Source organism: Pelmatolapia mariae, linkage group LG9 (assembly GCF_036321145.2).
Source record: "Pelmatolapia mariae isolate MD_Pm_ZW linkage group LG9, Pm_UMD_F_2, whole genome shotgun sequence".
Taxonomy (NCBI): Eukaryota; Metazoa; Chordata; class Actinopteri; order Cichliformes; family Cichlidae; genus Pelmatolapia; species Pelmatolapia mariae.
The window spans coordinates 24,857,436-24,884,321 of record NC_086235.1 but is presented as its reverse complement, the minus strand read 5'-3'; the positions used below and the strand labels follow the sequence as shown (position 1 = coordinate 24,884,321).

General features: G+C 41.8%; 1 protein-coding gene across 2 annotated transcripts in view; it reads left to right on the top strand.

The window, feature by feature from the left end:
- The window catches only part of bmp6 (bone morphogenetic protein 6), a 48,223-nt gene that overhangs the window by 8,314 nt on the left and 13,023 nt on the right, over nt 1-26,886 (top strand). For both annotated transcript variants that reach the window (XM_063483918.1, XM_063483919.1), the window contains 3 exons: nt 19,299-19,491; nt 24,194-24,342; nt 24,500-24,697. In XM_063483918.1, coding sequence (XP_063339988.1) covers nt 19,299-19,491; nt 24,194-24,342; nt 24,500-24,697 — 540 coding nt within the window. The remainder of the gene's footprint in view (nt 1-19,298; nt 19,492-24,193; nt 24,343-24,499; nt 24,698-26,886) is intronic.

Below are 26,886 nucleotides of genomic sequence, written 5' to 3'. Positions count from 1 at the left end.
TCTCAACAACAATGATGAGTGTGTCGGGGTGGAGTCCGTTCTTCAGGGTTAGGGTCAGGGGTCGCGACATGAATGTAGCCACGCAAGTCTTTACAAGTACACAAATACAGACAGACACCGTGAGTGTCTGCTCTGGTAAACAGAGAGTATTTGAATGTACCCTTTAGACAACTTGGAACTCGAACTTCATCACACAAGATGTCTTCATCACATACTGCTGCCCGTCGCCTGTTCCCAGGCTGGGTGTCTCTCAAAAGAGGACGTGCCTGAAACAACAACCACGAGTCCGCAGTGAGAAAAAGGCCCCATATGACCACCAGTGCTCTTGACCCTTCTGAGCAAGTAGCCTCCCCTTTCTGCAGCGCCGCTGCTGACAAATTTACGAGCCCTAGGCTGACCCACGGGCTGACTTTCTAAACACGATACTGACAGGAAAACAGTCAGAGACAGGAGAGATGAATTGGGACGGGGAGGAAGAGTGAGATGAGAAAAAAAGAGTGCAAAGGAGGAAGGTAAGCAATAAGTGCTCTCGATATGCTGTGCACAACATTTTTGATTTAAATCTAAAATTTCTTAATCGAGGCATCTCTGGAGAACAAGAATGACAAAGGTCGGTCAGGTGAGGAAGAAGAAAAAACAGCAAAGAAAGATGCGTTTAATCTTTTTCTACAATCAGTTACAAAAACATTTTAGAAAAGAAAAAAGTAAAATGATGTCTTTAAATCCTAAACGCTCCAAATTTATAAGGCATTACATATGTGCCACCAAACAGATTAGGCCAGAGGTTTAAATCCTAAGTGAGGCCACTCATAGAAAAAATGTATCCATTCCCCTTGCCACGAGGCAGTTTGGATTAAAGGTTCTTATCACTAAGGATGTGCAAGGGAAACTCTGCCCAGTGCTTCCCCCCGTACTGACACTTTCCACATATCTGAGCAGCCAGTCTCCTGGAGACCTTATCTCAATGTTTAAATGTCCAGTATGAATCCTTTTGGAAGAGGAAGTCTCCCATTTGTTTTTTGTTTTTTTGTTTGCTTATTTGTTTTTTGCGAATAATATGCTCAGATCTCCCTTCATCCAGGTTACGTGACGTGTGTCCAGCCCATGTCTTTGATGACGCATTCCTCTCTCCCTGTTATCTGTATTTCACATCCAAATAAAAGAAAAACCAGCTGCATAGAGGCAGAACGTCTCAGCTTAGTGTTGTGCTACAGAGATATCTCTTGGAACATGAAGGATATGAACCTTTAGATAATTCCCATAACTGCAGTAAATGTTGCATTCGTGCACCACTGTGAAATTATGAGATAATTTAAAGTGGCCAGTGGGAAGCTGGGGAAAGTGTTGACAGTCATTCAGATAGTCAGACTTCGTGACTCGCTGTCTTATTTCACATATTTTAAACACTGTAGCTTATGTGGCGTTTCTGCTCCTGCCCGTACAAGTCGAGAGTCCAGAATTTCCCTCAATCTGGATACTTTTATTAAAAGCGGCACCATGTTTCCTCCAAACTTCAGACAATAGATCTGTGTTAGTGTGACAGTTATACTACACAACTGCGCTGTATAATAATACTAATAATGCTTTTTATTTGGGTTTTCAAAACACTCAAAACCACCTTAAGAATGAAGGCAAAAGCTTGTTAAAAAATATAATAAATAACTTTTTTCTAAAATGATGCTAACATTTAATTGATATCCTGTTTGAAGCAGTAAGCTTTTCCCCTTGTGGATGTCACGGAGTCTTGAAAACACCGAAACATTTGTGCCGAACAGTTGCTTCTATCTTTGCACACTGAGCAGTCAGTGACAGCGCGAGCTATTACACCGCACTGCACTTTAATCAGATTTCTGAGGCTAACAGCGTGTGGTTTCCTTTTGAGGTATTGCACTTCCACCCAGTGCTTTAATGATTCGTTTAGGCCACGAAACATCCTTCCATGTGGACTCATTTTGGGTGGTTTTCTACTCTCTGTGTGCGTGCACACCCTGCTAATGATTTTGCTTCTAAAATCATTTATTCCAACAGCGAGATGAAAACACGTGATTAGTATGTAATCTGTAATTAAAATTAAAAAAAGAGCATAATCGAGTATGCTAATTTCCTTCTTTAATCACTGCAGTGTTGATTATTCCTGTAACATTTCGCTCTCTTCAGTTTTCACTTATGTATTTTTTTTCTACAGCTGTTTGCGGTGACAGAAGCATTGATCACTCTCGTATTCGTAGCAGTGTGTTGCACATTTATCCATGTGTGTTAAAGGAAGTTCTCGGCGAGTATCACTGAAATTATAAAAGACTGTTTCGAGTTGTGAGTGAGTTTCTAAACGTTCTCTGCGAGCTCAGATAAAGTGGAGAAGGCCGGTGCGTTCTACACTTTCATTCTGCAACGCTCTGCTGACACCGTCGACAGACCTTTTATTAGAAACCTTGATTATTTTTCTACCGATTTTCCTCAAGGCCCACCTGCTTTTTGAATATCCAGGTATCCTGTTACCGTCGCTGTTTTTGGAGCCGTGCCTGGGTGTAAAACAAGCAGTAGGTCTTACATGTAAGTCGGCCCGGGGGGGAGTATTGAAGCCGGCCCAGACTGATTTATCAGTGGATCATGTGCTCTGCCTCTAAGCCGCTGAAATGCATTGTGGTCACCGTGGACCTTCCAAAGGGAATCACACTGCGGTCCGACTGTCTTTATGACAGACAGAGTGGAGGGAAGAGAGTGAGAGAGGGGTGAGGAGGGAGCGACATAATGGAAGAGAAGATGTGTGGAGAGGAAGAAAAAAAAGGGAGGTGTTCACGTGGAGAGTGAAAATAGAGTCCCAAACATCATCACGGGGCGAGCTGGCCCTCTACCTTGTGGCTGTGGAATGCAAAGCCACCGATATTTTGCCTTCTCCTTTGGAAACAGCTGTGTTTCCCTTTTTCAAAGATATTTTTTCCTTATTTATCGGATCCCTGAGGAGGGATCCATCTCTCAGCTCTGACACCGGCTTCCTCCTTTAAATCTGGGACCAGACACACACACACACACACACTTATATGCGCACACACTCACACGCATGCACACCTGCTGCCCAAAAGCAGATTTTAACGGCAGATCACTATAGCAGGCTTCTTTGCTGCCTGTGCTGCTGCACGTCTACAAAGGCACACACACAGATAAATATAGGCAGACACGTACGAGCAGGAACACACAGCAACCTGAAGGTGACGGCTGTGCAGACTACACACAGTCTGTGCAATCAGACCTCAGAAAGCCAATAAAAGGGGGGACTCTTGACAGCTGCCGTCCCTTATAGACACAATCTAAATAAAATGGGGCCTGGTAATAATTCAAAGCCACTGAAATGGTTTGTTTTGCTGAAAATGGGCCCATCAAAAACCGCAGGAGTTCGTCTCTGTTTATGGAATATTCACTTAGCACCGAGTGGTGGCCAATTTAATAAAGGAGCAGAGGGAGCAATTTCTGAGAGGGTCTGTGGTCACAACCCAAGAGGAAGACCATAGGTAGCTATCATCATTCATATAAACCAAAGAGGAAGAGCCAAAACCAAAGAGGAGCCGAGCATCAAGGACAAAGAGCATTGCAGAAAAAAGGAACAAGATCAGAGGTTTCTTTCCTTCTTTTTTCCTTTTTCTATTTTTTTTAAACGATCATACCCTCCGTTTGCTTGGGGTCGCTGATTTTCCCAATAAATATTGACTTTAATGGTGTCTTTGAAAACTATTACTGGTCCACCTGTCGTTCTCTGTTTGGGGATTTCATTTTGCGACCAGGCAACAGCCAGAGACATTTTTATTTTCGAAATTTGCTGATAGATTTGCAGCAGTCTCATATTTTTTCAGGACGCAGTCACGGACTCAGAAAAACGCCCTCTCTCCTGGCCAGTGAAATGTTTTCCCCTGTATCTAATGACAACCAAAGGATAGCAAGTCCTTAAAATCAGACCAGCTTTAAATGGAGCATCTTTTTGGGTGCCATGTACTGTAGGATAAATCATCCCAGTGTAGGATTGTTACAATCTCAACCAGCGATGTTTGGTTGAGTTTGTTCTCATGTTCGTGTCGAAATGAAATGACTTTATTAATCCGAAATAAAGGGAGAAATCCTTGTTTTTGTCTGCAGGGGAAAGCCTGCCTTGCATGTATTACGGCTTACTGTTATAAACCTCACATTAAACGTGGATGAACTGGTGGATGTCAAAGTTAAGGCGACTTCAATTTGTGCGTCCTACTTCCTCCAGCGAGGCATCCGGCTCCTCCAGCCACAGGACCAAACCTTGTGTGAAGACCGCTGATCACAGTTGAACTGAAGTGTAGGCCACCATTAGCCTGACCAGAGGCTGTTGTGACAGCTGCTTTACTATAGAATTACATTTTTTATTAACATCCCATAAAGTGGGGGGGAAATCGGCGGGGTTTATTTTCCAGCTCATTTCTGTCCTGATTTGATGGAATTTCCTTATAAATGTGAAAAAGATGTTACACTGTCTTTTGCTGACAGCTCATTGGCCCGAATTGGTGTCCAGTGAGAAGAACACTTGTTTTTACAGACTTTAGGGGAAACCGTAACTGGCCATTAATTTTAGCAATTGTTTGTAGCCATTTCAAGTATTCAAATTGACACCAATGCTGTTTCAAGATTATAGATGTGGTTGTAAGGGGTGAATGTGTGTGCATGAACTCCCAAGGCTTCTTTGTTACACACACACACACACACACACACACATATATTTGTCTTGTAAATCCTGTGAGGTCCCTTTTCCTTAGCTTTAAAAACGTCATATTTTCAGTCCAAGTTTTCTTTATATGCAAGAGCTTTAGCAAATTGCAGTTTTCCCTGGAATTTGCAAGCAGTCTTTTTTGAAATGTGGCGTATCTCATTGTCTCTAAGCAATGCTTGCAAACCTCGTCTCGTTCTCATAAATTCAATCATGATTCCAATCCGTAATGGTCAGCGTAAGCTGAAATAATATCCCGATTTTTTAAAAAGTGATTCTTAAAGGTTTTGACTGCAAAACTGTGATGTGACACTTTCCAGATGTATAAATATGTGAGACTATAGCACTCTGTCCTCCATCCACTCATCCAACTCAGGGTCGCATAGAGCAAGAGGGGGAGCACATAGAGACAGACAACCATTCACACCTATTATTAGAATCACAAATCAACCTAACCCCACTTATCAAGGATGCAGAGAGAACATGCAAACTCCACACAGAAAAGCCCCAGGCAGATGGTGGATTTGAACCCAGGACCTTCCTGCTGGGATGCAACAGTGCTAACCACCACTACACCATGTAGCAGTTTGTGTTATTATATGTTCTATTTGATTTTATGAACTGGGATTATTCAGAAACACGAGATTCACTGTTTAATGTCTTTTTGCCTGGTTCGTATTTATCCACCACATACTTTTTTGCTAACTTGCTAACAAATGTGCTCATTCATGGTATTTGTAGTGTAGATGTAGTTGTAGTACTAAGTTCTAGTTGGTGTCAGGGTGACTTAAGCACGATTTAGCTGCATCAGCATCTTGCTACACTGAGCAGATGGCAATAGAAGTACAAGCAGTTTAAGGTACACAACCCTTTTAGGTAGGGGATGTGTGTAATGTTTCATTCAAATAATGCTGAAGAAGTGAGCTATGGTAAGTGAACAGGCTACCGTGCTTAAACTGCATTGGGTTTTGTTAAATTGGTGGTTGTATTTCAATAATTGCTTAGACAAAATGAGATATTACGACCTATATGTAATTAAGGAAGGAAACTTTAGTAAACATATCAGACAAAAAACAAAACAAAACGTATAACCTTTAACTCTGTGTGGGAGCTCACATGTCTGAAATAGAGTACTGTTAATAAGCTGTTAGGTCCTGATTGGTCTGGTCTCAACTTTAGGGGGAATTTATTGTAAGAAATTTAGCTATAGTTTTGTGTCACTGCGACAGGCTGGTGACCTGTTCATGGTGTACTCCACTTCTTGAACTATGGGAGCTGGGATAGGCTCCAGGATTCCTGTGAACCTGAATTGGATAAGTGGAAGTGGATGGATGGATGGACGGACGGTTTTGTGTCTCATGCGTAAATACTCCTTTGATTTGGAAATATCAATGGAAGGATTCTGCAGGTGTGTAATAAAGAAAGGAGAGAGACTTCTGGAAACAGCTGGAAGCAATAATTTTGTGAAACCTCTGATTGCAATCATTAGCTCCCTTAATCTGCCACAGACCCTGTCTTCATCACATAATGTTGTATTTATATATTGTTTATTTGTGATGGATATGAAATTATGGAAGAAAATGAACAGGGGAAAAGCAAAAGCATTTGGTGATTTTGGAGATGCTACCGTGCACCTCCAGAGACTACACCGACACAAACAATATGTTTTGAACCCGGTGATGTTGCATTGTTGATGGACTTTTTCAGACTTTGTCCTGTGTGCAGAAAAACATCTGGTTAGGATTTTGTTTCCATAAAGAACTGGCTTTAAGACTTTCATCAGATTAGTCTGAGTTCAAATGAAAGCCAGTCTGTCATGCTGAGCTGTTAAAAGAGATCCGTAAATGTTAGAGTGACCAACCAAGTAAGACTTTTACAGAACAGTGCTTAGGGTGCACATTTATACATGAAACCAGCCGTGTTAACATGCCATCAGCATAACCTGTAAACTTCTGCTGCTTTATGCTCGGCTGCATTGCAATCTAAGTTGCCTCATATTGGTTTTTCTAACTTTTCTTTTGGCTAGCTATTACCTTACCTTCTTTTCCCTAATCTATACTGCTTTACCTTGATAGTAGACTATACTTTCCTTTAAATTAACATACATTAACTTGTAGAACCGTAAAGTGCTGTTGAAAAGAACTACAGAGAGAAACACAGATAATCACATAACCTTGTGGTTTTAATGAACCCTACATCCGTGCTAGTGGGTTCGCATCTTAATCCTGACAAATTGTACTTGAAGGGATGGAAGAAAATCTCGTACTGACACACAGGTATGACATATCCAGCTCCTGGAGGCCATCTGGAGTCTCCACAGAGAGCTGAGTTTTGAGACTGCTACCACTCAGCTGTCAGTACATTGATGGAAAATACTGATACTGCTCAGTCCAACAGCCATACCTCGGATATCTATCTGTTAGCAAAGCCCCAGGAGAGGAGCAATTACAGCAAATTATCCTTCTACCCTCAGGGTTAGGCACACACACACACACACACCCACACACACATGCAAACCCACACGTATTGCATCTGAAAATCTCAAAACGACAAAAGATAGATGTGTATCCAGTCTTCGTTTTTATCATCTTGTATGGAATGCAGCACAGTGGTGATGGAGCTTTGGGATAGTGGGAACAGAAATCAGATACTCGGTGGATAAGTGTGAGTTTGTATGTGTGTATGTGTTTGTGCGTGTCCTGGGACGGTATGCCTGACATTACGTGTCATGGTTTTGGATGGGTCTTTAGAAAAACCCAAATGGTTTTTCAGGGATTATGTGGAAGATGATGGCTGTAGAAAAATGTGATTATATGGTTCAAATGGGGCCTTTGTTCCTGGGGATGTCTGTCCAGTGAGATCATTATGTACTGTAACCTGTGGGAGGTAATGGAAGGGGAGAAGGCTCGATATCAAGGCCACTGATGAATGTGCGCCTGTGTATATGCAATAGCTAGCTCTCTCTGGAAGTGCTGTATTATTTCCACAGTATGTGCTTTGCTATTCTAAATCAGTGGATGCGTCCTATCATTGTTTATAGCGGTTAATGTTTTCACTTTTACCACCAACTGAGAACTAGTCTGTTAGTGACAAGTAGTGACTGTGCAGATCATATGCAATGTAAAATATGTCTGTATCTATTGTGATGTCACCCACTGGTTTGCAAAGTCCTTTGTTGAAGCATCAGGATGAGTATTTCCAACATCTACATGTTTGATCTAACTGTGAAACGGCATATTCATTGGCTAACCTCTTGTCAGTCTCAAGGCTTTAGCTAATGACGATATCCTGAAATGACCATAATTTACAAAAATATACTCAGTATTTTACTCAGTTCGACCCAAAATGAGTGACTGAGCCCATAAACTCATTGGAAAGCGTTTGCAGAGATCACGTCAGAGTGTTGTTTTCCCCTAGACTTCCATAGGACCGCACGTCTTTTTGCAACTGCAAGTATCGCCCCCTGGTGGCTATTAAAAAGACACGCGTTTAAGGGAAGCTTCATCTTTCGATTCCTGTATGATCTTTACTTTACGATAAAAAGTGATTGAGGTGACTCGTGCTGTGATTTGGTACTATATAAATAAAATTACATTAAATCTATCTTTTGTGCTGTGTATGGTGCAGACCAGAAATCAGGAATAGTTTAACTATAGCTGTACATAGACTGTATATTTAATATTTATTTCATCAAACGAATTAAGCACAGACTTCTTTTTCTGTTAAAATATTCGCCCAAACAACAAACCATTTTATTTGTCAGATTATACATTAAAAATTATCCAAAAGGTACCGACACCACAAACACAATCGAGAAGTGCACTTTAGTGATTTAAATTAACCCACCTACCTAACTTTTCAAACTTTTAGCCCTAACTTTTACTCTTTACCCACTAAAAGTCTACTAGGAGTAAGCCTCAAGCTCTTTTCTGAACTGAGCAGTTTCTGTGATATTTCAGGGCTGCTTATAGAATAAAAGGACTTGGTTTGCATTAGAAGTTTGTAAGGGGTGGCCTCTGTTTACCCTTGCCGCTACCATTAATATTCTAATGGTCATCAAATCACATCTTTATTGATGTATACTCAGGTGTCAAAACTCACTATTGAGGGTACAGGGGAGGTCGTCAGATATTATCTTTAACAGGGAAAGAGTTCAACTTCAGATTCTTAAAGTTCAGTTGAATTCAATTTTATTTTTACAGAACCAAATCACAACAACAGTCCCCTCAAGGTGCTTTATATTCTGAGGCAGGCCCTACAATAATATATACACAGAAAAACCCCAACAATCATATGACTCCCTATGAGCAAGCACTTTGGCGACAGTGGGAAGGAAAACTCCCCTTTAACAGGAAGAAACCTCCAGCAGAGCCAGGCTCAGGGAGGGGCGGCAATCTGCTGCGACCGGTTGGGGTGAGAGAAGAAAGACGGGACAAAAGCCATGCTGTGGAAGAGAGCCAGAGATTAATAACAAGTATGATTCAGTGCAGAGAAGTCTGTTAACACATAGTGAGTGAGAAAGGTGACTAAACTCAGTCTTAAAGGCAGCCAAGACAGTAGATAGTCAATAATTGTAAAGCTTTGATATGCTAAGTAGCACAATTCTTGTGCACCACAGATGACAGAGTTCTGTTTGGTATTATTTTCTTCTAAGACTCACACCTGAAACATATCTTTACTTAAAAAAATTCCTTTAAGAAGTGTAGATTCTTACTCAAACCTATTCTCAATAGTTTCATATGTGCCTGGGCCACTCCAGCACTAAATGCATGCCTTGGCTGTCTTCAACCATCTGTCAGCAACACTTAACAGTAATCAGTAAAGACTAATGTGCGAAAATCACTTTACTGATTTCTGTTGGACACACAGGGTAGAGCTGTTGGCTGCTGTTCTCTGTTTGTTAATGGGGCTTGACTGTCTGCAAATGGGCTGGACTCACTGCCTCATACCCTCGCTATGGATGAATGCTGCTGCCTGGCCCTGAATTCGCGCACTGTTGACTTCGGCCACTGCGTGGGTGGGGGGGGGATATCTGATATTACATGTTAGTGTTGTTACTGCGACACATTAATGCCGCTTCAAGGCTGTTGTTCCAACTGACCAGTGGTGTTTTTGTGATGTCATAGGATTGCTGTTTGGTGCAGACGACTGGAAAAATACTAAAGTGAGAAGTGCTCACAGCAGGGTCCACGTGTTGGTGAGCCTGTGGTGAATGAACGGTCGAAACACAGGGCTTTTAAGAGTGGGCTTCTTGTCCCTTGTCAAACCAAAAGCAAATGTCGAGTTCTTATTTTCAGACTTGGTGGACTTATTGTTATTTTTTGAATTTTTATTTTTTGTTTGGTTTCAACCACAGGTTTGGTCAGGTTTTTGGAAAAGGTCGAGGTTTGGGTTAAAATAGACCCTTTCACAGCTTTGACCATGTGTTAGAAACGCTTCTGGCAGAAAGCCCTAAAGACAGTTTCGTCCAAGTGCGGTCTCTCTCCCCAAGTGGGAAAGCCATTGATGTCACAACAGCATAATTGGCCAGATCCAGTTAAATTAAAAGAGTTTTTATCATACTTTTTTTATGCATCCATGGATCTGTGTATGTGTCAGTGCCTATGCACGTAGAATTATCTTGCCTGGATGTGTGTGAGCCATTTTTAAAGGTCTAGGTGTTGTGCTTACATGCATTGGATATAAACTGGCGCTCTTGCCAGTGGCCCTTGGCTGGTCCTGTGGCGCTCAGCGTGTCGGCTTTGATGCAGGGTCAGAGGGGAAGATCAGAACACAGGATGAGTCTCCAAAGACATATACACATGCCCTTGCTCAAAGCTGATGATGACTCCCGGCGGACCCCTTCATCCATACCTCAACTCCAAGAGCTGCGCTGCCAGCTGCCCGACTACAAAGAGCCAAACTACTCAGCAAAATGCAAAAACAGCTCCTGGTGGCAGCCAAGCATAATGGTAACACCTCAGGCCACTCATGCTGCTTCAGTGTGTGTAAATGTCCTGAAAGCTGCCAGTATTCTTCTGCTGTACCAAAGTCAACAGATGTCTCAATGTTTTATCTTTCCACACTGCACCGGTGCCAAAGGTTAAAGAGTTTGAGGCATAAAATCTGGCTTCAGCCTCTTCAAAAAGACTGGTGTTTACAGCATAAAGATTTCCACTTAATGAGATGTTTTCTTTCTGAATGAAATAGTGGCAATCGGCGAAGAGAAACGTTTCCCGAAAAAGTCAATCTGACAGGCCAAAGCTTTAATTAGATGAGAGCTGGGAGAAATTAATGATAAATAGAAGGCATGGACATATCTGATGTGTCCTCAGAAACCATCAAGTCTGAGAGAAAAACCAGACAGATTATGGGCTGTAATTACATAAACACAGATGGATTCTTCTCATGCCTTGCACATCCAGATCATTTTTTATTGGTTTAGCCATCCGCAGTCTTTAACAATGTTGACAGGTTCTTGGTGTGCAAAAATTTAAAGGGTCATTTTGAAGGGTGTTTGTGAAAATGTCCACACTTTTTAATCCTCCTTATTCACTCTATCTCTGCTTTGGTCTCTATTTCACTCAGATGCTTTGTAGCTAATAGAAAATAGTAGATTAAAAAAGCTTTTTTTGTTTGTTTTTACGTGGATTTACTCTAGTTTTGTCATGTTTTATACACCCTTCTGGATGTTTGTGATCAGCTTAGTTTAACAAGGTTTAACAAGGGGTTTTTCTTCCTTGAGAGAAAAAAGGCAAGCATCGTCTGGTACCTGAAACAGGACTACCAAATGACAGCATTGCTTATTTCCTGATGGGATGAAGACTCAAAGTAACTGTTTTTTTGTTTTTTTTTTTACACATGTGCATTATGGAACAGGCTTTTCATGAAAAGTTAAATATATAGATGGATGCAAGCAGTAGAAAAGAAACCCTTAAAGGTCTGCTATATGCAGCAGCTAATGTTAGCTAAACTGGGAAATGAAGGAAAAATGGACGTGTCATTAGTCTGTGTAAGGCCCTGTGTGGCTGCTGCTCAGAAAAAATGAAGCAGTCTTGCATGAATGGAGCTGTGACAGAAAATATCATAGGACTGAGGTAAAATCGCTCGCACAAAGGGTCTCAAATGTTTGAAACTGTGAGGATAAGAAAAAAAAATGTTTAAATTGGCACAACAATCCAAATTTCTCTGCCTGTCATCAACATGGTAAAATCTCAGTGAGAGACTTAATAAAGGATCCCTAAAGACTAGATTATCTGGGTCACAGGTGCTCTGCTCTCAGTAATATTGTAGGACGGGTTATAGCATGCAAGACTACAACATGGAAAAACTGAAGATGCAGTTTTGATTCAGAATGTCTTCCTTAAATATTGTGAATAAAAACTCCTTACATGCTCGATAACTTTGAGGATAATAGCAGTCAGTAGAGAGAGAAGGTGGTGGTTGTCTTGCTCGGTGGTTGGAGGACGTGTAGAAGGATGTTGGAGGGATGTGATAGAGGCGGCTGTCAACCAGCTGTCCTTCAGAGGGATTTGCTAGGTGGCATTTAGAGTGTGACCGCTGACCACAAACTGGACAGTCCCTATTTTTGTTTCCTTGTGTTGAAGAACAGTGCAGTTCTTCAGTCAGTGTTTATACTGTAAATTAGGCTTGTAGCGTTATCGCAGACAAATATCGGTTTTGCATCTGCCGATATTGATCTTTTTGACCGATATCGGCATATAAGATGGTAATTACCCGTTGATGCTGGCTGATATTTATCTGATGTGTCACATCCATTTAGCCCGAGGTAAATGTTCAAAAAATTAGCTGAAGGGCTAAAAAACAGATCCGTGGTTTAACAGTTGGTGCGTCCATGGTATGAGTCCCATTTCTTTTAGTTCTTAGTTTGCCGTCGTCCCTCTGCTCATGCAGTAGATTTCCTTCTCCTTGTTTATACTTTCTTCTCCTGCTGCTCTCCCTCACTCCTTCAAATGTGGTGCAACTCCGCAAACGATCACTTTCTTGGCAGATGAATCTTTTTGGGGTTTTTTTAAATCTTTGTGATCATCAGTCATTGTCAGATTCAGATTTTCTCGTCATTTATTCGCCTGTTTGTCCACTCGTGCACCCCAGCTGTCTCCCTGCACGATCAGCATCTGGCTCAAACTTTCTCTTGCTAGAATTTCTTTCGACACCTTTTCCTCATTTTCCTCCTTTGCTTCTTAAAGGGATGCACGCCTTGGTTTGTAAAAAGTCGGTCTGTCGGGATAAGGAGTCAGTCTCGCATGAACGGCAGACTTCTTTGGTCTGTTTTTTCAAGGGATGAACTTTTGCTTTCCAAATTTGACTTGGAAGCCCGATTTAACAGCTGTTAATCTCAGTTTTTATGCAATTTGGAGCAAAATTATGTAATGAAAGGTATCTTATGTAAGAAAGCATTTCTGATGTAACTTGATTTATTAGCCGTTTCAGACCAGTCATAGTCACAAAGCCATTACATAACAATTTATTAGATATATGCTAATAATAGTTTTCAAGTGTAGACTGTGTTTATGGACCACACGGCTGCGTGTGGAAGTAAGAGATACCCAGAATCGTGAAGTTGTGGTGCTGTGTGTGTTTATGTGTGTGGGTTGCTGTAATACATACAGCAGTAGGAGCTGGAGAGCAGCGCCAGATGTTGCGCAGGTGGAAATGAGAGAACAGCTCCCGCCAGAGTGTCCAAGTGAATCTGCAAATCGTCCATCTCACTCTCCTTCTGTCACCGACTGTCTCTCTCGCTTCATTTCTCATATCACCCCGGACCGTCTCTTTCCTCTTCCGTGTCTTATCTTTGTCCCTTTGGTCTCTACGTATTCCTCTCTCCTACAGCCGAGTCTATCTTTCCCCATCCTCACATAATCTTATCGACGTCTTTCTCCCTGTCATCGTGTCCTCGTGTCATTTTAGATCACTTTTTTTGTTCACCGTATCAAATTTAATGTGTCGTTCACAAACGTTTCTTCCTTAAAATAATCCTAAATCCACTTGCCTCTCTTTTATAGCCTCTTCCTGTTTCTTTTCCTTGTTTCCTCAGTTTCTCGGCCTTCTTTCGTTTCCTCTCAAACATTAATTGTTTCAGTCTTTTTCTGCCTAGCAGTCATCATTTGTTCCTCTCTTCTCCCCTTGCTCACTCTTACTGCTCTTTTTGCCCTTCTTGTAACAGATGAAATTCCCTGCAGTGTTTTGGTGAATCATCGGCAAAATTCCCCGGGATTGTCAGGCTTTCTGGTTAACCTTAATTTCCTCTGTGTAAGAATGAAAGAGAAAAGGCATTAACTTAGTCACTTTATGTTTGTGTTGATTTTCTCAAGAACTGGTGATAAGCGATGGAATGAAAACACAGCGAGGTCACACACCCATGCCTCACTATGAATATTGTAATTATAAGTCTTTTCCCATCTTTAGAACCGCTTCGAATAAATTCCTCTGTGAATCACCCAAATCCAAATCCCTTTTCCTTTCTGTGTGTTCCTGTCTCAAAGCCTCGTCATGGTGGATTAGCGCAAAGGTTATGCTGCTTGTGTGAAGGCTTCCCTTTGATTTTAGATGCGAAAGCTCAGTGGATTTCAATCGAATTTCAAGCTGAGAAGGTGGAGAAGCAGCTGGAATGCTACTTAGCTGCTAACACTGTGGCTCCCAGGCTGCTTTGCAAAGGGCTGTGCTGAGACGTGAGGCTGAGGCTGTCTCCATATTTCATGCCTTTAATTGCTTGTCTTCATATAGACGCTGTTTAAAGCGAGTCCCCTCTCTGAAATTAGCAATATGATTGATTTGAGCAGGCTCATTATGAGGCTGAGAGATCTGAGCGAGCTGAGGAGCGCCTCGAGATTTTGTTTGGAAGTGATGAAAATAAATGTGAAAACTGTGAATTTCATCAGAGCCTTATGAAAATGGTGCATAAGGGGTTTTTCCACCTTAGCAAAAACAGTTTTTTTCTTTGCCTGGAATGATCGAGACTTCTCCTGTGTGATCGTAGTAAATTTTGTTGGAGTTTCCAGGAAACACAAAGAAGTTTACAGTTGAACTCCAGGAAACTGCTTAGTATTGCCATAGACTGTATGTAAAAGATGGAAGTAGCCATCTGAAAGGTAGCTGTGCTGGATTCCAAATGAAGGTGATTTTTTATAAGTAAGGTTATGAGAAAATGACTCTACTGCTAACTTCTTTTACTACCTCAGTCAAACACCTCTGGAGAGTGCGAGCTCTGTGTGGTTCGTATCTGTGGAGAATTATGTTCATTTTATAAGAGATGGTCCCAGTTAGCTTGTGATTGGCAGGTAGCTGAGATAGAAGAATGTAGTTTTCCAGTCAGGTTCACCACATCTTTACAAAACACCACGATGGCTGGAATAGCTGGAATTCCAAAGGCCTATGTCCATCTTTTCTATACAGTCTATGGCAAACACTCTTAGTGCTTCCCTAAAGCTGCTTGTTGGAGCACCATGGCTATGCTAATGAAATGATTTTGTGTCTCTGTGTGTGAAAGAAGGCAGCAGCCTGGTGGAAAAACTGTTAAGCGCAAATAAAGATCTGGGAAATTTCTCACAACTGCCCATAGTTAGCAGCAAACCTGCATTAACATGGGCACAAGGCAGTCTTTGCTGCTGTTGCCTGAATAATTTAAATGTCAGCTGATTTAACCAGTAGCCTTAAGCTGTCTTTTTACATGTTATATATAAATACCAAATATGCAAATGTAGGTTCACTTTTATGATTACACTGTTAAGGGCTGTAGTTCAGCTGTCCATGAGATAATTTGGCTTTGAGCACAGTTAGACTAGGGCCACATGCTTTTAATCCTTCGTTTGAGCTCCTGCTGTTTTATTTTATACATTTAACATTTATTTCAGGAAATATAATAAACGGTCACCACATTAAACTCCTCCTGACCTTCTCACCAACCTACAGTCTATCAGAGAGCTTTCAAGTAAAAAACAGTTAAACGGGGAATATCACATTTCAAGCGATTTGTATTCAAGCTCAGGGGTGTTGAAGCGAGCGTTGTAAAGTCATTTAGGGTGCATGACCTCTGTTCACCTCTATCCACCCTTGAACACAAGAGCAGACCTGTTATCACACATAACACGTGTGTGTGTGTGTGTGCGTCTGTGTGTGTGTGTGTGTGTGTGTGTGTGTGTGTGTGTGTGTGAGTGTGTGTGGGCAGCTTCTGGAATAAGATGATGAAATGGTCACTGTCACATCTGATAAAAGTCGCAGTGACGCTGATGTGAATAACAGCTTGTTCTCCATAGGTGGTTTCCTTTGCTCCAGTGGAAAGTGTTTGAAGTACAGAGCGGCAGACCTCGCACAGACGTAAACTGAGATGCTTCGTTTTATTATAATCTTTTGATTTAAGTCACATCAGCTTGCTTTTTTTTTCTTTTTTCTTTTTTTTTTGTGAAGCCAGAAAGATACGTCTTCCTTCTTGGCCCTCTTTTTGCTCACTCAAATTCAACATTCATGTAAAAGTTGAAAATGTCCAGAGATGAGGGGAGCTTCGACCTTGCAGGGTGTAGGTACAAGGTGGAGCTGGCACTTCTGGGAGAGTCTGATTAGTTCCAGTGTTCTCACATCAACACAGTTTCTCTTCTGCTATGACTCGAGGAACAAAATGTGTCATCGGTCCATTTCTGGGTGGGTCCCCACATCATAAAAATTACCAGAAGGTTTTAACAAGTCTGGCTCAGGTACAAAACTGTAACTTTCTTACCTAAGATTTGGACTGTAAAAGTATGCAAAATTAATCTTTGACTCTGTTTAAATAAAATATAACTGACTGATTCATGCTGTGACCTGTGACCATATATTTCAATAAGGGAGGCATACTTTGACCTTTAGTCCCTCCCATGTCATCTTTGGTCAGTATTCCTGCTGTCACTGTGTAGTTTGGCATATTAACTCGGTAGCTGGTGATCATAAAGAAATATTTAGATCCACGTCTTCAAGGACACTAAGACCAAACAAAATAAATCAGAATCAGGTTTATGAGGAAGTCCTTGGAAAATGTTGTCCTCTGTAAAAGAGGTCCCCCAACCCCCGGGCCACGGACCGGTACCGGTACAACTCCGCGAGAGTTGAGGCTCGGGTGTGAAATTTATGGTTTTCAGGGTTTTTATCATTTTTATTATTAACTCAGTTTCCCTGGGTCTTTTCCCATGTGTTATGAATAAATCCTCCTTTTTTCGTACCGGTACTGGTTAAAGACCCGAACTCTTTCATGGCATGCATTTTAAATTTTTCTTTGCTATTTGGGTTGATTGGGACCTGATGAATGTAAAAACAAAGAATTGCCAGATTTTTTTTTTTTTTTACCTCATTTTTGTTTCTGAGACAAATGACATCCACATATGAGGACATTGGTTTTAAATTTTGATAGAACAGTGGCAGTATAATGTCCTCGTAAGTGGATATCAGGCCCTTGTAGAGAAAAATTAAGTATTTTGGTCTAGAAAACCCAAAATGTGATGTCCACATACGTGGACGCCAGGTCCTAGGAGGTTAAAGGTTGGTCCGTGAAAATATTGTCGAACATAAACCGGTAGGTTGGGGACCGCTGGTCTATAAGGGGTCCCTGAAGCCAAAACTTGGGAAAAGCCCTGGTTTAAAGGACAAACGTTTGATCAGATTAAATTAAAGTCTTTGGAAAACATGTTTCTATGTTATAATTAATAAAATGAACTTTTATTCAGCACTCCAATAAATATTTATGCCTTAAATGCTGACTTTAAGTAATTTTCTATGTAATTTTATTGAATTTTAAAATGTTACATTGAATGTAATCTAGTCAAATGTAATTTATTTAATTGTTAAATACTTAGTTTATACCAAGCGTATTATCCTTTACCTTACTTTTGATTTTATATATTTCAGTAACATTTTCCTCATAGAGGTGTTAGTCAGTGTGTGCTGACTTCTGTGTTGCTCCTTTGGTGTTCCCCCTGTTTTGTACAGTCTCAATAACTAAGTTTAATTGCACAAAGTATAAGTTAAACTTTGGTACTTTAGCTTTGGTATGATCCAGTTAAAAAGACAGTTTTCACAGGATTCTATGCAGTCCTGCTTCCACAGGAATTAAAAGAGTAAGTAGCAGCCAAGTGCTGCGAATCAATGCACTCAAATGCATTAACTGATTATCAAGTGTGAGAACCTCCATAAAAGCTTTTGCGGTTTTTGCAGTTTGCTGGTTTGGAGCATCAGGTTTGTGTTTCTAAACTTCTGATTTGCCTGAACAATGAACAAATCAATCGTCCTTCCAAAGAGTCTTTCAGACAGGCAATGACAAAAGTGCACATCCTGAAATTTTGCAGGAATGAAGCTATTTACATCACACGCCCACACACAACTGAATACAGCCATTGCTTAGCAAAAAGCCATAATTACTCTTTTTATCTCCCCCCTCTCATCCTCATTGTCATGTTTATAAATTTTCTGCCTTCAGCTGCACATAAATGTATAAATGAGAGCATAAAGGCTCATTGCAGCCCCCTCCATGTTTACTGTATTCCAACAGCGGGTTAGATGTGGTGGCTGTGTTTCTCTGGAGGCGTTTGCTGCACATGTGGGTCAGTTTGGGAGCGAGACCAGTTCAAACTGGAGCGTGAGACTGGCCACGGATCAAGGCGGAGGATGGATCTAAGTCGTGTGAAAACGTGGCCTGTGTTCGATCTCACAGTGGGTGAAAAACTGAGGTGGTAGTATACGTCTGACTGTGGTACCAAGTTGGTCTGCGCTCAGTCGGTGGGGGTGAAAAGTCTGCTGAACCTCGCTGCACTGAGCAGTAACTGCAGATGATGATAGAGCGTGTGTGTGAGCATGCCTGTGGGGTGTACGACAGTCTATTTAAAGTGTGAAGGGGTAAGAATAGCGCGTTGATGAGTATAACATCTACTGTTAGTGTTGGCCTGGGTATTTCTATACACAGCCTTCTAATTGTACACAACACGCTCCTCTTTATTCCTGTCCCCATCTTACTCCCCGTGTCTGTCGACTCTCCGGGTCCTTCCCTGTGGGAGAGAAACCTCCAGCAGAGACGGAAACGATTCCCCGGAGAGCACATTATCATTATGGTGCATATTGCACTTAAAACATAGGAGGGAGAGCATTTTGTTGGTTTTCGTCATTTGACGCTGTCAGAAGTGGTCGCAGAGTGACTCTAAGTTTGCTGCTTTTGGCCTTTTGCTGTGAACTGATGATAACAGGGATTTATTTATAGCAAGTGGAAGCCAAGAAACCTATTAGAGTTTATGTATAAATCACATGTTTGACATACTTTAAAGGCGTGTCTGAAAAGGATATCTGCTCATCATTCACTACTGCGTATTTACACTGAAACCCTGTTTGCGGATCTATAATTTTGGATCATGAGCTTGAATCAAGCTGCTGAAAAGAGAGCATACGGGCCAAAAGAGATGAATAACATTTGATCTGTAGAAGCACAAATCAACCTGCCATTTTTTCTGATGAACATTAGCTTCATTTAGCTTTACGTTAATAGCTTTTTTCCTCACCCTGGTTTATATCTCGCCCTGTGTGAGCTATGGTCCTAAAAGCATGCGTATGTGTTTCTAACCCACAGTGGAGTACGACAGGGAGCTCTCACCGCACAGGCGTCACCACAAGGAGTTCAAGTTCAACCTCTCGCAGATCCCAGAGGGCGAGGCCATCACCGCCGCCGAGTTTCGCCTCTACAAGGAGTGCGTGAGTCGTGCTTTCCGCAACGACACCTTCCTGCTCAAAGTCTACCAGGTGGTCAAGGAGCACCCTGACAGGTAGCATATAAACTTTTACAGAGTTTCCAACGTCTATGCTGAAGTCCGATTCGCTCTTAGATTTTCTCTTAATTGTCTCATCTGTGTTTGTGCAAAACTATAAAAGTATTTTTATACTAACTTGGGAAAAACAAAAAGAAGTAATAAGTTTTGTGGTTTTACGCGTCTCACTAAAGTCGAATGGTTTCCAGTAAAACTGACAAAATGTTAGCACATCATGTCCAAGTGAATTAGCTCTGATCATCTTTTTAGATAAACAATAAATCTCAGAATTGTCTATACCACACTATATCTTAAATATGGGAGTTTTGGTTTTCTTGCATACTCTTTTATTCACATGTCTTAAAATGTACTGGAATAAATAATAATCCTTTACTGGTTTTCAGTTGTATGAACTTTTTTTTATCCGCGCTAAATGTGCACGATCTTGGCTTGAGCACTTTACATCCGTCTCACTTACAGTGAGATCACAGCAGAGCAGATATCTGTAACTTATGTATGGGTTTGATTTTGGGGTCATAAAATTACTCACCCCCACCTCTCTGGCTGAAGCTGAGAATATTTGATTATTACCAAAGCTCTGGAGCACAAATAGTAGTTGAATTTATGAAAAATACCAAAGATAACACAGTGGGACAGACATAAAATAGTGTTTTTGCACAAACAAGGTCATTTCCAAAGAGCCATTAGCTAAAAACTTGGCATATCTTGGCATGGTGTGCAGTGTGTCCTTAGAAACATTTGTGGAAATCTACAGCAGATGAACAGTATCTGAACCTCATGTCCTTGAGAAACGGGAAAAAAATCCAGAAAAGACATGATACAGGATCTGAAGCCTTATCAGAAATAGTCTCAGTTGTTAAGAAGCCATTCTTAAGGAATGGAAACAGAAAGAAAATGGTGTTGTATGCCAAAGTACACAAGAACTGGACTGAAAATCAGTGACAACATGTCTGATGGAGTGAAGAAGCCAAATTATCAGTATGTGAGAAGCCCAGGAGAGAGGTACAAAAGTGAGTGTCTACAACCGTCTGAAAAACAGGGTGGAGGCTGTGTCATGGTTTGGAGCTGCAACTTAGGCAGTGTTGGAGATCTTGTCAAAGTTGATGTAATTACGAACGCAGAAAAATACCAACAGACTTTAATCCACCACGCAATGCTATTGGAAAGCATCTGACATCTCGGCAGAGAACAGAACAAAAGACAAACAACATCCAAAGAAGAGTTTGAATGTCCTTGAAGGTGCCTGGAGAACTATTCCTGAAGACTACTTAAAGCAATGACGAGGAAGCTGCCTTGGAGAATTCAGGCTGTTAAAGAATAAAGAAGTTCATACCAAATTCTGACTTTCAAGATCGAATTGTACAAACTCTGTTGTTGTACAAGCTAACTGGATACTATATTTCCATGTTTGTTTGCATGTTTCACTAACTCGATGCACAGCAAAATATAAAGAAATGAGGTTCAGCTCAAGGCTTTTGCGCAACACTGTATTGGCACTGAGCTACTAAATTTTCCTTTAATTATTTGGGTTTCAGCAGCTCTTAGCTGTGAAACACGTGCACGTCGATGGCCCTGCAGGTAGGTTCCTGTAGGCTCCAAAAGCATTCACGTTCACATTTTCTGGATATCGAGGTGTAAAAACTTCTTTCCGTCTCCCCGTGCGTTGCACATACTTTTGGCAGCTGCTGTGTTTATCATGTAAAATCAAGCATTACAGAAATAGCACAACTTCAAAATCCTCACCAGAAAAAGCACGGCTAATGCATGCTAAACATTTACTGTACATTAAGACTGCGGGGCTAGATAAACAGAGTTTCTGAATGACATTTGTGTTTTATCAAGCCTGCCCACCGTCGACCAGCACAAACATGGAGAGAATGTCTGATATCTGTTTTTAGCCTTACATAGCTCGATATATTTAGTCTATCAGTGAAGACACACCGAAGGAACTCTCTCCTTAAAAAGCCATTGATGAATGACAAACTGTTACACTTGATTAATTCTTTTGTGTTAAATAAAACCAATTCAGTCTGTCAGAGGATTCACACACAGTAGGTGTTGAGAACTATTTATTTTCTCCTTTGTCCCTACAGCGGCTGCTTTGTGCTCTCACTTTCTCTCCAGTAAAAACATTTTTATTTCTGGAGATATTTTCAGGTTAAAGAGATAAAATATGTCCATTTATATGCCTTTAAGAAAAGACCTGCTTGTTATCAGATGGAGAAATAAACTGCATGTATAAATAACGCCTAGTAACTGCAGTTTTACATTATTCGATCTCTTCAGTGCAGATATCATCTGAAGTATTGTCACGTACATGAGAAAAAACATTACTGTTTTTTCCCCGTTTTGCAAAACCGTCCCTTCATAATCAGCGGGAAGCCCGTTAACTTTCTCGTGCTCCTCCTTCCCATAAAACCCGACTCGTGCTCTGACTCCGAGCTGTAATGATAGAGCGCTTAATTAGCCTGACACCCGGCTGAGGAATGTGACAGATTACAATGCAAAAAAAAAAGGTGGCCGGCCTGACTTTGTGTTGAGAAAAGACAAAGACTGTCCTGTACCCGCTCAGGAGAGTTAGTTCTTACAATCTCTGTCTTTTCCTCCAGATGTCTGACTCACGTATCGTTTTTAAGGTCTTACAAATATGCCATTGCACCAGTTTCATGTGAAATAACCAGGCCAGCTGCGAGTCACACTTTCCTACCTTGGATAACAATTTTAACAAGTCACTGACAAGACTCATAAAGGGGATTTATGGTACAAAGAAACACGACTTTGACTCTTGACCTTATTATTCCAGTTCATTTAAAGCAGCCAGTCAATAACACATTCGTACAGTAGACCGTCACCCTGCAGGTGTCTCTCTCACGGACTCCCTGCTGTTCTCTGTCACGCGAGCGTTACGTGACAATGAGGCAGAAACACAAGTGCACCTGGGACAAATGTGCAAACTCAGCAGTAGGGTGGAGTACCATATGCGTGTAGGAAAACAGGGTGTAGGTGCTCATACGGAAGCCGTCAGAAACACTCATTAATGAGCAATAAAGAGGGGCTGCTGAAGCATGACTGCAGGGACATTCTCTGAACACCTGGGTGATTGCGAGGCTTTGATGTGTCTCGTGGAGGAGTGTCCGACAGGACCGCCGCAGTGTTATTACTGCTGTAATGGGACGGTGGGAGGACAGAGGCCTCTTATCATTCACACTCTGTCTTTTCCTTACATCTCCTCTGCTGTCGCTATTTTTACCTCCCTCCTCTTTTGACACATTTGATGCCTGAATCGATGAACTCACTTTTGTTTTTTTTTGTAAATGATATTAACATGCATGTAGCCTGATATCATACTTTTAATTCCTTCCTGTTCGTGGTCCCTCAGAGATGTAGACTTTAAGGTCAGATCTACGCTAGAGTAGAATACAGTATCCCAGCATTTTTTGTTAAGTGCCGCTATCCATCTTCCTGTCATTTTGTTATGATACTCTTACCTCGATAGAAACCAAGAGCTTCTGCGTCTTTGGTTTCTTAAAGCGGTAGATCTGCCCTTTCTAGTGTTGCGTGATCTCAGTGATGCTCTTTGCTGCCTCTGTGTTTTATACATAAGACTGAATGCAGTAAACCAAACGTATATAAATTGTCATTTCTGTTGAGGACATCAAAGAGGGAGAGCCACACAGCAGCAAGTTTTACTGAGTCGGAATTTATTAATCATGAATCGAAAAGGCAAAAATGTAAAGCTGCATGGACCCAAAATGATCTGCTGCTGGTGAAAAGCAGCACAGCGGACTCCTTAAGCGTAATTTAGACTTCTGCGGGAAATCTATGTCGTGACTTACGACGTAACTGGAAACTCCCTCTTAACCCCACATTATAACTTTCCACATTCAGTCGTTGTGGGCTGCGTCAAACAGATGTGTAGTTACATTTCTTGGGGGGTGGACATCAAGTTACCTGGAAGCATAGTTCAGGCATTAGGTCCATCATAGCACTTTTGGCAGTACAATATAATATCTAATAGCAGCTTGTATTTAGTTGACTTAATACAGATGAGGACAAAATTATTTGTGTAGTTTATTTCTATTTGAACAATGACAGAATTATTTCAGCAATAGCAGAAATTACCAGGCTCAGTATCATTGCCCCCCTGAAAACTGGTGTTCTTGTTGACTTTTATAAAGGACAAACCTCTGCTATGCAATGATGTGCTTTAACTTTGTAATGGTCAAAGATTGGAAAATCACATTAAAACACTTTATCTTCCAATTTACACACAGTATAAAAACTTCAGCAACAGTTTGAGCTGTCACCTGAGAAAGCATCTTACCACCACAAACAAAAGATGTGAGTTTAGTATTAAGTTATCAAATGTGAAGAACTGGAATGAGAAAAATCATCAAGACACTCAAAGAGAGCCACACTGTGCAGAACAAGCCTGTCAGAGGTAGGAAGGGAAATATTTCAAAGACTCTGGGAAGAAAACTAGTGAGAATTATATCTAAAGAGCCCAGAATAACTGCCAAGACACGAGTGGAGAAAGATTATGCAAACTGGAAGCACGTCCTTTGGTCAGATGAGATGACTACAACCATTTTTAATACCGTTCCAGTACATCCATGTACAAATGCCAGTATTGGCACAAGTATTACTAATGTTTCGTGTAATAAGTTTCTTCTTGTGTTTGTTTGCCATTATGTCACAGAGAGGCAGATCTGTTCCTGCTGGAGTCTCGCAGGCTGTGGGCAGCTGAGGAGGGCTGGCTGGAGTTTGACATCACTGCTACTAGTAACCTGTGGGTGATGAGTCCCACACACAACCTGGGTCTGCAGATCAGCGTGGAGACCAGCAGCGGTGAGGGATTCAATTGCACGTCTCTTTTCTAATACAAAGCCATAGTTGGAGCAGTTAAAATGCATTACTTTCTCTCAGCAAAGTAAAGGTCAGCAGTCATTGCTGGAAGTTTTTGATCTTCTGTGGTTCGTACTTACTGTGATCTTTTTTTAAACAGGACAGAGCGTCAGCTCCAAGGAGGCGGGGCTCGTAGGACGCGACGGTGCACTGGATAAGCAGCCTTTCATGGTAGCCTTCTTTAAAGTCAGTGAAGTGCACATCCGCACCGTCCGCTCCGCTAGTGGGAGACGGCGCCAGCCGCACCGCAATCGATCCGCACAACCGCCAGAGGGATCTAGAGGGCCGGGCCCAGCAGGTCAGTCTACAAGAACGCTGAACCTTAACTGACCTCATTATGCAGTGCAGTCGTGAATGCAATCAGACTCAAAAGTAACATAATAGCAAAAATGATCTACATCCACTGATGTCACTGACGTCCAGTCCGTAGAGAACAGCGGATGGGTAGCATGTGTTTGAAATCTGGTTTTACTATCCCTCTTTGAAATGCTTGATAGATTAGACCCGACGTTTGCCGGATCTCTTTAATCAGTGCCGATCAGATGAGAATTGTAGCCCATTTTTTTGTTTTCTTTGTATGGTTAAGGTATTACAGTTTTTTCCCAATACATGTCTTTTGAGCAGGGAATATAGTTATTTGTTATATTTGTTATACATCGTTTCTGCTCTGAGGAGTGACTTAAATGCACGGTGGCAGGGAGAGAGTGCATGAGGAAGAACCTTGGGCTTAAACATTAAAGAACAGGCTATGTGAATGATGATAAGATGATTTTAAACTGACACACCTCTGGTGCACCTGTAAACTGTGTAGTAAGTCTTGCTAGAGATTTACAATGTGGCACGATCTCACAGAATTGTGAGCTACTGAATATTCAGTGATTTAAGGCGCAGGCGGTGAATCCATCTTGACAGGTGACCTCATCCTCCGGACCTCCTCATTAGCCCTGCTTGCTTCTCTTCCTACTCAACAGATGATGTAATGTGCAGGTATAAGCCTGATGTTATGAGCCTCACAAGCTTTTCAAATTAAATCGACCCATAATCCGCCTGCCTTCCACCTGCTGTGTGATTCTGGAGACAGACCTTTATAGTGCTTAAAGCTAAGCTGCTCCTGTGAGGCTTCATTGTGTGACTGCTGCAGTATGTAAAGGTAGTCCTCAGGCAGCTTGCTGTTGATACTGGTCTTATCCTCGCCAAGTTAGGCGCACAAACCTTTAGATGTACGTGAATCCAGTGCATCTGCTTTCTGCACTCGTTGTTGGACTTTAAATGATGAGCCATAGTAAGCCTAAGCGTGCTTCCATGGGCTGCGAGTATCTAAGCACAGAGTGATGCCAACTAAAGCTAACGATCAGACCAAAGAGGTTAGAGAATGTGCCACAGTAACCCAAATCCTGGCTATAACTGGCTTATCTTTGGTCCTCTTGTCTGATCACAGCTCTTGTCTGCACTCACATAGAGCTGCAAATCCTCCCATCCTGACTGGCTACTTAGGTAGCGATTTACCTTTGCTTTGCTTTCTTTTGCTCCCTGCTTAATGGCTCTAACATCTGTACAGTACGCAGAAGCATTTCCAGGACAGGTTTGCTCTCATCGCTACTCCCTGCAAAACCCTCTGCTGAGATTTGTTGGCTCGATCTTCTGTTTGTTCAGAGCATCTGCAGCGACTTTCTCAGTAGGTTACGCAGCACTGCTGTTAACACCAGAGGTTGTATGTTAAATTCCTGCAGGGCTTTTTCTTAGTAATTGCATTAGATGAAAGCTTTGGCTGACACGACACAGAACAAAGACTCATCATTTGTTATGCTACGGGACAGTTAGATCTCACCACATGTTCAGTTTTGGCTCCAGACCTGTATTCTCCACCGCCCAGCTGTCACCTTTGGCTTGAGACGTCCGAAGACTTTAAGGCAGGATGTCGTAAAGACAAAGTTATTCTGGGGTACACAGCGTGGATTTCAAACCCTGCTCCCTTTCAGTATAAAGCTTTTTGTGTCCCCTTCTGCATCGGGAGGATGAAAAACTTTCCACGGAGCGAGTCTGCTGAAAAAAGTGCTCTAACAACGACAATCTGTTAAATATGCGTCCTGGAGGATTGGACTTTACATAACCCAAAACATCAAGACCTCTCCGCCTCGCCACTCGGGACGACTGGGAGTGTAAATATTTAGATCCTACACAGGAAGCAGGGAGGCCCCCCTCGCGACAGCCGTGTGTCCGTGGCCAGCAAGAGGACTGCAGGGATTGGACGGGATGGGAGGATCCGCGAGGAATTCAGGAGGGCATATGGTTTCAATACCGCATCACTCACTTCAGAGACGGGGAGGAGGCCACGATGGATGGGGAGAGCATCCGTCTTGTGGAGCGCTCATGGGGAGAAACAAAATGTGGATGCTGTCCCCCAGTTTCTGTTTGGCCGGGAATTCACCCTCACGGATATTTTTCCAAAGAAGCGGGAGATCTAAGAGCGAGCGGCAGCAACGTGTT